The sequence below is a fragment of the Saccostrea cucullata genome, unplaced genomic scaffold, assembly GCF_032062105.1.
Source record: "Saccostrea cucullata isolate Sc308-1 unplaced genomic scaffold, CSIRO_AGI_Scuc_v1 ctg3101, whole genome shotgun sequence".
Classification (NCBI taxonomy): Eukaryota; Metazoa; Mollusca; class Bivalvia; order Ostreida; family Ostreidae; genus Saccostrea; species Saccostrea cuccullata.
The window spans coordinates 1-15,000 of record NW_026933471.1 but is presented as its reverse complement, the minus strand read 5'-3'; the positions used below and the strand labels follow the sequence as shown (position 1 = coordinate 15,000).

At 34.1% G+C, this 15,000-nt stretch overlaps 1 protein-coding gene across 1 annotated transcript in view; it reads left to right on the top strand.

Annotated features, from left to right (window-relative positions):
* The window catches only part of LOC134238439 (uncharacterized), a 10,244-nt gene extending 3,008 nt beyond the window's left edge, over positions 1–7,236 (top strand). Inside the window, exons 2-3 of the mRNA XM_062720568.1 lie at positions 1,093–1,341; positions 7,040–7,236. Of these exons, the coding sequence (XP_062576552.1) occupies positions 1,093–1,341; positions 7,040–7,179 (389 nt within the window). The 3' untranslated portion in view covers positions 7,180–7,236. The remainder of the gene's footprint in view (positions 1–1,092; positions 1,342–7,039) is intronic.
* The last annotated feature ends 7,764 nt before the right edge of the window (positions 7,237–15,000 follow it).

The window sequence follows — 15,000 nt, the reverse complement described above, 5'->3', positions numbered from 1 at the left end:
TGGAGGGCCAAGTTCCCTTACAAGGGGAGATAATCAAGAAAAGACAAAAATAGGGTGGGGTCATTAAAAAATCTTCTTCTCAAGAACCACTGGGCCAGGAAAGCTGAAACTTATGTTGAAGCATCCTTGGGTAGTGTAGATATTAAATTGTTAAATTCATGACCCCTGGGGGTAGGGCGGGGCCACAATAGGGAATCCAAGTTTTACATAGAAATTTATATAAGGAAAAAATCTTTAAAAATCTTCTTCTCAGGAACCACTGGGCCAGGAAAGCTGAAACTTATGTGGAAGCATCCTTGGGTAGTGTAGATATTAAATTATTAAATTCATGACCCCCGGGGGTAGGGCGGGGCCACAAAAAGGAATCCAAGTTTTACATAGAAATATATAGAACAAATCTTTCAAAATCTTCTTCTCAGGAACCACTGGGCCAGGAAAGCTGAAACTTATGTGGAAGCATCCTTGGGTAGTGTAGATATTAAATTGTTAAATTCATGACCCCCGGCAGTAGGGCGGATCCACAATAGGGAATCCAAGTTTTACATAGAAATATATAGAACAAATCTTTTTAGAATCTTCTTCTCAAGAACCACTGGGCCAGGAAAGCTGAAACTTGTATCGAAGCATCCTTGGGTAGTGCAGATTCTGAAGTATTAAAATCATAAAAAGGAAGAGGGTAGTGGGGTACGATAGGTATAGCAAGAGGGGAAATCTGGTAAAGAACTGCATCACCCAAGTTACTCAGGTGAGCGATGTGGCCCATGGGCCTCTTGTTTTTGTTGTGACTAGTTTGTCCCTTCAGGACTTCCTTACTATTTAGTTTTGAATTGTTTACATGTAAATTTTTTCGCATTTACATTAGTTTACATGCATTTTGAAAACAATTGTTTTACAGTGCTTTAAAACATGAAAAAAGACAATCACGTGGCTTTTTCATAGTTAATTTTAGCACTTTTTATGGGATATATAGTAATAGATTTTAATGATTTTAAAAAATTCTAGAATAATATGTATCTGTCTTTTCAAAACAATTTATTAACTTGTTTGTGAACAAATCGTAATTAGGTTTTTCATTTAAATTTCTTTTCTCAGTGACTGCGTCGACTTCAATATTGTCTTCAGCAATTCGAGATCTGAGGGCGGATCTAGAGGCGTGTGAAGACAAACTTGAAGAATTAGAAGATTGCGCAACCAAGCTGCGAAAAGCAAGGGAAGAAGAAGAGGAATGTAGAAAGGGACAAAGTGAATGCGAGGAGGCGTATTCTAAGGCAAAGGACGATCTAAGTAAAGCAAAGGACGACCGCACGGGTTGTGATTCTGAGTTTGGTGGAAATTTTAAGGGTGAGATACATATATTGTTATAGGTTGAGATTCATACATATTAAGTTGAGATACATATATTTAAGGTCAAGATCTAGTAAATAGCATGAGACTAATTTTTGCTGCTAGATCCATTATGACGTCATAATCAATTTCAACTTTCTTTTTCCCGTACTTTTCGGCTATAGCAGAATTATGTAGAAAAAAGGGTAATTTCATGTCATTCAATTTGAAATCATATGAAAAGTAAACCGGATACCTATATTACATTTGATATTGATTCAAAGAAGAGGCTGTGAACATACTAATTACCATTTTCTGAGAGACTGTAGGCAATCTGGATACATTTCCTTGGCCGAATACGAAAAAAACTCCCATATTCATGACTGGTTTTCTTAATTTTTCATTGAAAATGACAATTTAAAATGCTGTTTTTCATCTTGTTTACCTACAAATTATGCCCCGAAACACCTTATTTGACCAAGTTAAAGTTGTAAAGCATCAATAAAGGAATGTATTTCTCAAGTTTGATAAATCTGTAGGCACCTTTCATTTACTAGATCTTGACCTTAATGTGAGATACATACATTTAAGGGTGAGCTATATACATTATAAGTAAAAGAAATTCATACATTGTCAGGGTGAGATACATTTTTCGGTTGAGATACATACTTTTTAGGGTGAGATATAATTATATAAATTTTTAGGGTGAGAAACATACATTTTAAGGGTGGGATACATATATTTTAAGTTTAGGGTAGGATATATACATTTACAATTTTAGGTAGACATAATTTTGGTGGGTTAAATATATACATTTTAAAGGTGAGATATATATACATTTCCAATTAATTTTTAGGGTGATATATAAACATTTTAAGGATAAGATACATACATTTTAGGGTGAGATACATACATTTTTGGGGTGAGATAAATGCGTTTTATGGGTGATATACATAAAACTTAGGGATGAGATGCATACTGTGTGATATCTTAAAGAATTTGAAAAACTTTTAAGGAAAAATATTATGGAAATGTAAATACGTATAAACACGTGTCAAAAGATAGTTAACAGCTTAAGATATATCCAAAAAATTAAGTTAAATCTGGTGGTCAATTTTGTTGACCCCCTAGCCTCCTTAAGGAGATTTGATCCTGAGCTTTAAAGCACATTTGTGACTAAAGTTCTACATCATATTTAAGTTCTTTTATTAAATTTTGATCTACAATGCATAATAAACTACATTCAATTAAAACCCTACGATGAATTCCATACAAAAAAAGATGAGAAACTATATTTTTCTTTTTGAAGATTTTTTTTTCTTTTCGAAGTATTAACAGTTCTGTTAAGTTTGGTTACCTATTTATCCATGCAGGCTATACAGAGATCTAAAATGTTTTATTTGACTTTTATAAATTCTGTCACAAAATTGTAACAAATACATCAAACATAAATAAAGTCCTTTTAGATATTTTGAGTTACCTCAAAAGTTCCCACTTTTAATTTTCTTTTCTGAATATATGATAACTTTGATCATATTGCAAAAAGTCAGCAAAAATGTAAGATTTTAAAATATATTTTTCTTGTTAAATTTTCAATGTCATAAAATATGTTTAAGTGCATAATGGTTAAATAATTGATATTTCGAAGTTATTTGAAAACTTTTATTTATCTCGATTTTAAAGATTAAAAGATTAAGAGTATATTTGATCCCATAATTTTTTGGATCAAAAAAATATTGAAGGAAAAACTACGGGGAAGTGATGTATGTTTTCGACACTAGTTCAGTGCAAAAAGGTCATACATAATCAACCATAGCGCTAGATGCATATGGGAAGCAAGTTGCGTCCCTTTATTAGCAGACTTTTTTGTATTCATATGAAGTAGAATTTGTCCAAAATCTGGAACGTGAAAAGAAAATAACACTTGCTGTGGCCTTCAGCTCGAAATTTGGATATATCGATGAAGTACGTATGGTCAATTTATTAAGGTCATATGACACGTTCCTCAAAAATATGTTTTGTATCTCTTGGTACTATATCAAAACTTATTCATATTTGTCATTCTCTTCTGATTTCTACATTGTTTTCAAAATGTTTTTAAATAAAAAGTACACCAAAAATTGTAATATAGGCAATTCAGAAGATTACCTATAAGGATTATATTAGAAATATGGCCCTAGGGTATCTTGTCCAAATTCCTGGTAAGGTACCCTAAGTTTTTGTGAGGAAACTTCTTCTAGTACCTAAACTTCAATGACAAATTCTTAGGAAAAATTATGTATTTTTGAGGAATGTGTCGTCTGACCTTAACAATGGTCTTTCCATTCTTATGTCGATACGATATATCCCGATGAGATGAGAAATACCACAGAGTCTGAGCTATCTGTTTCATATTTGGATATTTTACTTGAACAAGAAGCCCATGGGCCTTATAGGTCACCTGAGTATCATGTAACAACTTTCAAATAATTGAATTTGGTTCGTGTTTTAAACCAGACGCCAGGAAATTCACAATTTTGAAAGAGGCACCCTTGCTTACCATAATTATGCACTCAGCATGCTTATGCTTTGGTTACTTAATACCCAGAGGTAGATCAGAGTAACAAAGAGAAAATGCATTTCCACTTTATCAGTTTTGCAGATAAAATGAAAGAAAAAGTGAGCAAGCTCACATACCCCTCGCTCCCCCAAAACTCAAAGTGCTGAAAATCCCCCAAAAAAATAAAGAAATCGGATTTTCCCGGTAATATGCACATCTACACACTTTGTCCTAAATATCTGCAAAGTTTGATGAAATTCTGTGCAGTGGTTTATGGGGAGTTACGCTGACAGACTGTTCATCACTATATTCAAGATATTCTAAAAATCTAAGTTGAAAAGTGCCAAAATTCCCAGAAAAATAAAGAAATCGGAATTTCCTGGTAATATGTACATCTACACACTGTGTCCTAAATAACTGCAAAGTTTGACAAAATTCTGTGCAATGGTTCAAGAAGAGTTGTGCTGACAAACTGTTCATATATATATTCACGGTATGGCCAAAAATCTACGTTTCTAGTGCAGTGCGGAAATTCCCGGAAAAAATAAAGGAATCAGAATTTCCTGCGTATATGCGTATCTACACATTGTGTTCTTAATATCTGCGAAGTTTGACAAAATTCTTTGCAGCGGTTTATTAGGAGTTGCGCTGACAAACTGTTCATTTCTATATTCAAGGTATGGCCAAAAAATCTAAGTTGAAAAGTGTGGAAATTCCCGGAAAAAGTAAAGGAATTATATTCCTGGTAATATGCACATCTACACATTGTGTCCTAAATATGAGGAGTTGTGCTGACAAAAAAAAAACAGGACTGACGCACTGACTGTCTGACTGACTGACACTCTGACTGACTGACTGACGGACGGGTCAAAAACATTATACCTCATGCAACTTGTTGCGTGGGGTATAATGAATAAATTTAATTTTATCATGCTGATGATTAATACCAATGTGCAGGTTTCACAGCATTAGATAATTTACGGACTATGTATCCCATCCCCCGAGTACCTCTGTCCCAGGGGGGGGGGGGGGGGGGGCAGGAAATTAACCATTATTGAAAGAAGCAGCTTTCTTCGTCATAAATATAATTATACTAAGATTATTGGCATAATATCCAGGAACAAAGGAAAAGATTTTCAAAGAATTCATGCATTTTCACTTTATAAACATTAGAGCTCTGCCCTAACACAAGAAGCCCTGACCCAGGGGCCCTGAAATTCACAAATCTCAAAGAGGCATCTTTCCTCCTCGTAACTATTTACATAGTTCATAGGTTTAATACCCTGGTGAAGAAAAGAAGTTTTTTTAAAGAGTGTATGCATTTTAACTATATAATCAATAGAGCCCCACCCTAACACCAGAACCCCAAACCCAGGGGCCATGAAATTCACAATTTTGGAAGAGACAGCCTTATTCAACATAAATATGTACTTGGTTAGTTTATTTACAACTCAGGAGCAAAGTAGAAGATTTTCAAAGAAATAATGCATTTTCACTATGTAATCTATAAAGCCCCACCCTGCCACTAGAACCCCTGACTCTGGGGCCATGAAATTCACTATTTGAGAAGAGGCAGCCTTATTCAACATAGCTATACACTTGGTTAGTTTATTTGGTGCCCAGGAGCAGAAAAGAAGAATTTCAAAGAAATAATGCATTTTCACTATATAATCTATATAACCCCGCCCTGCCACTAGAACCCCTGACCCTGGGGCCATTAGATTCACAATTTTAGAAGAGGCAGCCTTATTCAACATTATTAAGCACTTTGTTAGTTTATTTAATGCCCACAAACAGAAAAGAAGAATTTCAAAGAGATAATACATTTTCACTAATATATAATCTATATAGCCCCGCCCAAGCGCTAGAACTCCTGACCCTGGGTGAAATTCACAATTTTGGAAGAGGCAGTCATTTTCAACTCAACTTGGCATTTGGTTAGTTTATTTAATGCCCAGGAGCAGAAAAGAAGAATTTCAAAGAAATAATGCATTTTCATTATATAACCTATTTAGCACCGCCCTAGCACCAGAACCCCTGACCCTGGGGCCATGAATTTCACAATTTTTGTAGAGGACTCAGTGCTGATTACAATCATACCAACAGTTTGACTGCTTGATGTCCAGTAGTGAAGAAGAAGATTTTTAAAGATTGCACTAATTTTAGAGGTTTTTGCCCCACCCCCAGGCTCCATGGGGTGCAGGGACCATGAAATTCACAATTTTTGTTCCCTTTTATCTATTAATGTTATATGCCAAATTTGGTTGAAATTGGTTTAATGGTTTCAGAGAAGAAGCTGAAAATGTTCAAATGTTAACGCACGACGGACGACGATGGACGAAAACGGATAGCAATAGGTCACCTGAGTGTACCAGGTGACCTAAAAAGATGTTTATGGTAATCTAACAACCAAGCTCTATGATAACGTGATGACTATAACTTTTCTCTCGTCAGCTTCTCTTATGCAGCAATATACCTTCATCACCTGCATATGGAGTTTATATATCTCAGTTGATTCGATACGCAAGAGCATGCTCCACGTATCAACAATTTTTAAAACGAGATAAATGATTGAAAAACAAGATGATAAAACAAGAATATCAGTAGTCTCGTTTACAGTCATCATTTTGTAAGTTCTGTGGTCGATACAATGACCTTTTCAGCAAATATAAATTATCATTGAGCCAAATGCTGACTGACGTTTTAATACTAATTGTTAGTATAAACACTTAACTGACGACGGAATTTTCCGTTATTTCCCGATCATGACAAGGAGCAAGGGAGTTACCGGTCGGCAGGGGACATTCACTCCTCCATGGCACCTGATCCCATCTCTAATGTTTTGGAGGTCTCTTTGCTCTGCTCCTATTTTGTATTGTTTTATGGATTTTTGACCTATAACACTGTTTGTTATAATTATCTCCATATGTTTCATGAACCTCTAGATTTCATTAATATAAGAAGATACTAAAATAGAGAATTTTTTATATAAGGATCCAATCTCTTTTGGGAGTTGAAGTTTTTCGAAATTAATAATTTTTTTGAATTTGTAATTTCGATTTCAATATTTCATAGTGTCAATAAAGAACAGTGACCATTCAGTTTCTATTAACACAATCATTTCATTTAAATTCATATAGATAAAATTTCTATTTTTTTTTTTTTTTTGCTTTTTAGAGTTTCTTAACAAGTTTTGTGATGCGTATGTGAATGAGTGTGCCTGTGCTGTAAATACTACTCCAGAGGAATGTGCTGCGGAAACCGGAACTACATGTGTGTATGATGCCGGTCAAGGATTTTGTAGATATAATCCATAGAAGCCACTGGACAGTAAATCTTGCAGCAAGCTACACCTTTTAATGCTATTGAACTCATTGTTGATACCGGTTATCTAGATGCGTTGGAAAGCAGATCTTGTTGCAACACTTTTTTAATGCTTATCAATTTATTGTTGAGGCTGGTTGTCTTAAAGAATTTGAAAGCAAATTTTTTTGCAAAAAGTTACACCTTTTTAATGCTAATAAACTCATAGATGCATTGAATTGATTGATTGATTGTATATTGTTTAACGTCCCTCTCGAGAATTTTTCAATCATATGGAGACGCCACCACTTGTCGATGGAGAGCTGCAAATTTTGTCCTACACTCGGCACTTAGAGTCATTAAGCAGGGAGGGATCTTTTTCGTGCCAGCACCTACTGCGACACGGGACCTCTGTTAATACGGTCTCATCCGAAGGACCGCACTCCACGTTCCACAGTGGGATTCGAACCCGCAACGTAAGGATTGACTCCTTACCTCGCGACTCTAGAGCAGACACTCTAACCACTGCGCCACGCGGGCGACTAGATGCATTAGAAAGGAAATCTTGTTGCAACAAGTTTCACCTTTTTAATGCTAATGAACACATTGTTGATGCTGGTTATCTAAAAGCATTGGAAAGCAAATTTTGTTGCAACAAGTTGCACCTTTTAATGATAATAAACTCATAGATGCATTGAAAAGCAAATTGTTGTTTCAAGCTGTACGCTTTTAATTCTAATGAACATATTGTTGATACCGGTTATCTCGAAGCATTGGAAAGCAAATCTTGTTACAAAAAGTTACACATTTTTAATGCTAATATAATATGAACCCCTTTTTTAAAGTCAAAGTGTCCCAAGAACAACTGAATAGAATAAACCTAAAAGATTGGTTTTTCTTTCTGTTCTTCCTTTTTTCAGTATCCTTTATTTTTAGGAAGAATTGAATTTTGCAAATAAGCTGCATCTGGGATGGATCCATTTTAAGTTGCACATATTTAAAAAAAAAAGTATACTACCACACAAGAAAAAGAGAGTTATAAAAGGTGAGAGTAAGGGATAGCCGGTAAAGAATACGGACCGTGAAGAGAACAAACCAAGGATCCGGAAACAGAAGAGGTGGGATCAGGTGCCTTGGAGGAGTAAATATCTGTTGTCGACCGATCACATCAGCTCATAAACCATATTGATCGGTCAATTTTTGTAAAAACGATGACCTAACATAAAACAAACAAGAAAAGGTCCGACTTAAAACAGGTGTAGTTTCATATTTTTGATCTTTGATGTCTCCATATAACCTTTACTGTAAAAAAAGAATGAATACTCCCCATACATTTGTCCAAATATCATATCCCTCCTCGGAGCGGATTAAACCAAACACACTGACAAACACATGTAGTAGACATAAATATATTCTAAATGTAGTCTTCCCTATGACAAATATAAAGCCTCACCCACCCACAAAATATAGCGAAAACATAATAGCCTTTCATTTTTCTTACAAATTTTATACATTTATTGCTGGTTTTTTCGGTGAATCGATGATTTGGCCATCTGAGGAGTGCAATATTGTACTTCGAAGATGGCTAAATCATTGTATTCACCGAAAAAAAGCAATAATTGTTTTATTATATGATTCACTGATAAAATGATACAGCTTATTTTGTTAAGTCCTAGCCAAATACAAGAGAGATGCCGAATTAAAATGTGAATAAACCGTACCAGTTGTATCAATTTGAAATTTTTTTTTAATCAATTTAATTTTACATGAAAAAATATATAATGTCAATCTTTTTATAGGATAGATTTGAAAGGAAAGAGTATTTTCAGGGAAAACTGACTGTCAAAAAGTAAAAAATTAAAAAATAAATTGTTGTTCAGAAAAAATGTTGACGGGGGTCCCTGCATCCCTTCTTACCACTCTCACCTAAAATATATATTCTCTTATGTTTTGTTCACATGAAAACAAAAATCATAGTCCTTTAAGTAGCTTTCTAAAACAATTTGTATCAATTTGGAATTTCCCAATCTATTTTTAGATCAATGTAGAGGAAATAAATCCTTGTATAGACCTAGAACGTCACGTGCAGGTGAATACAACGTAATATTTTTCTAACATAGTTGGATCTCAGCCAATCAGAGAGATGGAAATTATTCAATCATATAATAATATACAATCGTAACTTTATTGTTCCAACTATCTGATTGGCTCAAACTGGATCACATGATCAAGTATAAAAAGTGTTACGGACTGGAACTGGAACAATAAAGAAAAATAATAATTAATGTTATTATTTTTTTTCATTGTTCAAACTATCTGATTGGCTCAAACTGGATCACATGATCAAGTATAAAAAGTGTTACGGACTGGATGTTTCTATTTAAAAAATTTATAAACCTGCTGTTTCTAAAATTGGAACGTTCTTCTGTGAAGCAACAATAGTGCTGACGTCACAATAGTCTTTATAGACTGGATGTTTCTAAAAACAGATACTGCAGCTGGTTTTCATTACTGTGACGTCATAATGCCATAACAATGCCTTGTATGAGAAGGTACTGCGTATTATAAAGAAGGATTTTAAAACATTTCTTATTAACTAATAAAAAATAATAAAACAATTATAGCCTTTTGATTCGGTACAATCCCTCGATATATAGACCTTAGAGAAAGGATATCGACCTCGCACTTCGTGCTCGGTCGATATGCTTTCTCTAAGGTCTATATATTGAGGGATTGACCTCATCAAAAGGCTATAATTGTATATTATTATTTTTCTTTATTGTTCCAGCTATCTGATTGGCTCAAACTGGATCACATGATCAAGTGTAAAAAGTGTTACGGACTGGATGTTTCTATTTTTAAAATTTATAAACCTGCTGTTTCTAAAATATGAAACGTTCTTCTGTGAAGCAAAAATAGTGCTGACGTCACAATAGGCTTTATAGACTGGATGTTTCTAAAAACAGATACTGCAGTTGGTTTTCATTACTGTGACGTCATAATGCAATGACATAACAATGCCTTGTATGAGAAGGTGCTGAGTATTATAAAGAAGGATTGTAAGACATTTCTTATTAACTAATAAAAAATAATAAAACAATTATAGCCTTTTGATTCGGTACAATCCCTCGATATATAGACCTTAGAGAAAGCATATCGACCGAGCACAAAGTGCGAGGTCGATATGCTTTCTCTAAGGTCTATATATCGAGGGATTGACCTCATCAAAAGGCTATAAGTGTATTAATATTGATATAATAGTGATTTTATTCCTTTTAAGATTAAATATATAAAAGCTGCTAATAACACAATCTCTCCTTCTTTATTTGTCATTGTATTCGATAAATTTTAATTTGTTTACGGTACCTTTCTTTTTAAAAAAATCAAAAGTATTTTAAATACGTAAAAGCAGAATTTTAGCGAGGATTCAATTTTGGCTTTCTTAGCGAGGATGCTGACGTCGCTAATATTTGATATCGCTAAAAATTAATTGCGTTTTATTTATAATAGCTTTTAAAGTGAGCATTTTAAAATCGCTAAAATATTACATGTCGCTAAAAATAAAATGTTCATGATAGCAACAAAAATATAAGAAAGACATGCACTTGTACAGTTTTCTGCTTTCATCATGGAATAAACTTTTATATCCATATATTCCAATGGTTCCAATGAGGTACTTAGTTTTTGCATTTCAAGCAATTATTTTCATGCTTTTTAAAACAAAAAATTTTATCGAAGAATATACATTAATAACTTCCGATGTATATACCTCCAAAAGTTATATTCAAATTTTATAACATGACAGGTACATCATCTTGTGGGATTTTTGTAATTCTTAAAATTGAAAAAAGTAAATTATCATTCAAAGTATGGGAAGATAAATTCAAAGTACAACTACCTGTATATACTTTTTTTCTTTCCAAATGATCTCGACACTGCAATATTCTCTCTCATCTGAAACCTTGAAATAAATGATCATTTAACATATGCAAAAACGTATGATGATTGCGTTTTGACACTTTTAATTAGATAAAGGGGATGCTCATTCCTCCAGGGCATCTTATTCCATCTTATTGTTTGCTCTGTTCACAGTTTGAATTGTTTTAATGGTCTTTTGAGATTGAGTACTGTTCGTTTTCTCCATATATTTCATAAAGTCCATATGTATTATTATAAAACATTGAAAATTCTAAAGTGCGTAGATTCAGACACTCAAGCTGTGCAGAGTTCACTAATTGTCATTAAATTATAAAAGATAATCAATTATCTCTCATATCTGTTATGAAAGTGTATGATTTTGAAGACCTTATTTCGCTGCCTAGGGGTGAAATAAAAAAAATACTTTATCTCTGAAGTTTAAAATTGTTTGCTATTTTATCCAAAATATTTCAAATCAAACCTTAAGTGTTTTTCTCAAAATTTGACTGCTTCCTTTACCCATAATTTTCACCGATAAAAATACAACTGCTGCTTTGAGTAAAATTTAAAACATTAAATTTTAAAACTATGATTAAAAATTTAGCTGAAATTCATTATAAAGAATGAGCATTTCTAGAAATAAGCTGTTACTAAAAATAGCCACCAGAAAATCCTTAGTCGCAACCTTCCCTTTCGACGATTTTTGTTTGGTTGATTTTGTTTGTTTTTTTCGGTTGAGGACTGGCTCTTAGCCTTATACTGAAATGCCCTGATATGTAATTTTACCACGCACATGACGCAGTGCATTTAAATTTCATTTCGGAGGGGGGGGGGGAGGTGGTCAAGGATGAGGATGGGGAGTAAAGACCCCCTCATTTCCCATTAAAAGTAGTCTTTATAAATTATATACCGATTTTCTACATCATTTTTTGATAATAAAAAGTTATTTAAACATTTCAGCATTAAAATAAATACATAAATACAAAAACAAAGCAACATATGAAAAAAGAACGCACACAACAATTTTAACAGCCCAAGTCCATTTTTTCCATAAGTCGTAGTTTTGTTTTTTACGAAATCGTGCAAGCTGTGTCTTGTTCATATTTACCAGTACCCAGTATGTAATGGATGATTATTAGTTTTACTGTTTTATTTTTATTTTGCAAACTTCTGGGCATTGATCTTTAAGGTCATTGTCGGTTTAACTATTATTATGTATATAAGGGACCAGAATGCAAGCTTGGTCCACACTTCAGAGGCTGTGAGCAAGGTAAGGTATTATTAATTCAACTAAGTTTTTTTTATCCATTCCTGGATTTCAGAACAAACTTTGATAAAATCATATTAAAGAAGTTAAAAAACAAGAAGCCCTGGTAACTTAAAACATTAATGAGAGAAATTAAACCAGTATTGTTTTCGGATAGAGATTTAATTAGAGAAAAACAAAAATTCAATGTGTCCTCCTTTTTAATCATTATGAAACATATAAGGTCAATAAAGAATGAAAAGGCTTTATTATTCCGAATTTTGGCAGATTTTATTACAGTGGTGTCATTTCGTTAAATTCTTTGAATTAAACCCAAAGAAACTCAAAATTTAATATTTCTGCCATTTCAATGTTCAAAGTTAATTGTACTTGTAGAACAAAATTCAATTATGATCTTTTAAACTTATATCTGTTACAGATGAAATTCTTCCTGGCTCTTTTGTTTGCTGTCGTTGCAATAGGTAAGATGCATTCTTTGTTTGAAAAAGAACACTGGTGAAACATTTTTTCTGTGAAATTATGAACATTGTGTGTAACCCCTTTATTTCTATCGCATAAAATTATTTTAAATTAAACGGTAATCAATTTTATCGAATACAGTTGATTCATATATGATGCATCCTTCAAATTTTACTATGCACATTCAATCTGAACAAAACAGATCTATTCCATTCGCTCCGAATTCTGAGCAACTTAAAAGAAGTCAAGCAAATTGAAGGATCTAATTATCATGCATGAATTATGTGGAGATAACGAACAGTATTCGAGCTCAAAAGTCCATGAAAAATCACCAAATAGGAGCGGAGCAAAAACAGACCCCCAAAACATCAGAGATGGGATCAGGTGCCATGGAGGAGTGAACATCCCCTGTATGTAATCAGACTGTTACAAAACCTTGAGATGATCTTAACTAACGAAATTCAATCTTGAAACCCCCATCATCAACCACTCTGAAGACTTGGTTATGAATGTTACCCAATTTATAATGCCTATTTTTATACATTTAGATTTTTTATTAGCCTGGTTCTATGGTTTTCTCTTGCAGACACGGCACTGACCGTTACAAAATAATAAGCTATAGTGGCTATAAGACTACGTGGGAGTAGGCCCGTGCTGAATGCCGTAGACAAATTGGTTGGGATGTGGTGAGAATTGACAACAGAAAAGAAGACGACGCCCTTAAAACTCTTCTTGCTGCACAATGCAGTATGGATTATTAATCCACTATTTTTGTACAGATCGAATATCTTTCTTTTTCTGAGATAATTAAAAGGCGACCCTTATGGTTGATTTCAAATCAAATTCTTTATTTTACGTTTCGAGTAGTTCTCTTGTTGTTTGTTTGATTATTACTTGATATTTAATTTATTGTTTTAAAGCCCATCTTTGATGGAATGGATCTGTAGAGTCTGTATCAAAATTTAAATATTTTAAACATGAACAGTTTTGAGACCAAAAATATAGATTTATAGCCAGGCAGACTATTTTTTTTTTTAAACATAAAAAATTAACTATATTCTTCTTTGCATGTTATAAATAATCGTTAGTTTTTTTTAACTTTATTTTTTATTTAAATTTAATCAGATGAAGGAGGCCATGGGTAGTTTATAGGTGGAATGTCACAAAATGGTGGTCTCTGGACTTGAGCAGACGGCTCCCAAGTGATCTACACACATTTCTCAAAACCCGCGATGTAAAGTTCCCGCTCCCAGTTACAAACGTCACGTGACCGATTGCCACGAGACCAATTATCAACTAGCACTTTGATACGTGACCAAATCCAACGCCACGCGAAACTATATATGTCACGTGGTAGTAGCCCTCTCCGTCGCCCTCGATATGATCTTGGCAGTGTTCAGTATGCTGCTATTCTGAAAGAAAAACAAGAGGCCCAGGGGCCACAGCGCTCACCTGAGCACATCAGGCTTGAATTTACTCCACCCCCCCTCCTCCAGGCGTTCATCATTTGAAAAAAACTAGAATCTACACTACCTGAGGATGATTCCACATAAATATCACTTATAATAGCTTTGAAGTACTTGAAAAGAAGATTTTAAAAGGTTTCCCTACATATCCCTATGTAAAATTTGGGTTGGCAATTTTGTCCCCACCCTAGCCCCGGGGGTCATGATTTGAACAAACTTGAATCTACACTACCTGAGGATGATTCCACATGAGTTTCATCTTTCCTGGCCCAGTGGTACTGGAGAAGAAGATTTTTAAAGAATTTCCAATATATTCCTATGTAAAACTTGGGTCGGCCATTTTGGCCCCACCCTTGCCCCGGGGGTCATGATTTGAACAAACTTGAATCTACACTACCTGAGGATGATTCCACATGAGTTTCATCTTTCCTGTCACAGTGGTTCTTGAAAAGAAGATTTTTTAAAAATGCCATTAATTTTTATCTAATTCATCATTATCTCCCCTTGGAAAAGGACGTGGCCCTTCATTTGAACAAACTTGAATCCCTTTTACCCAAGGATACTTTGTGGCAAGTTTGGTTGAAATTGGCCCAGTGGTTCTTGAGAAGAAGATGAAAATGTGAAAAGTTTACAACGACAACAACAACGACGACGACGACAGACGACGGACAAATTTTGATCAGAAAAGCTCACTTGAGCCTTCGGCTCAGGTGAGCTAACTAGAC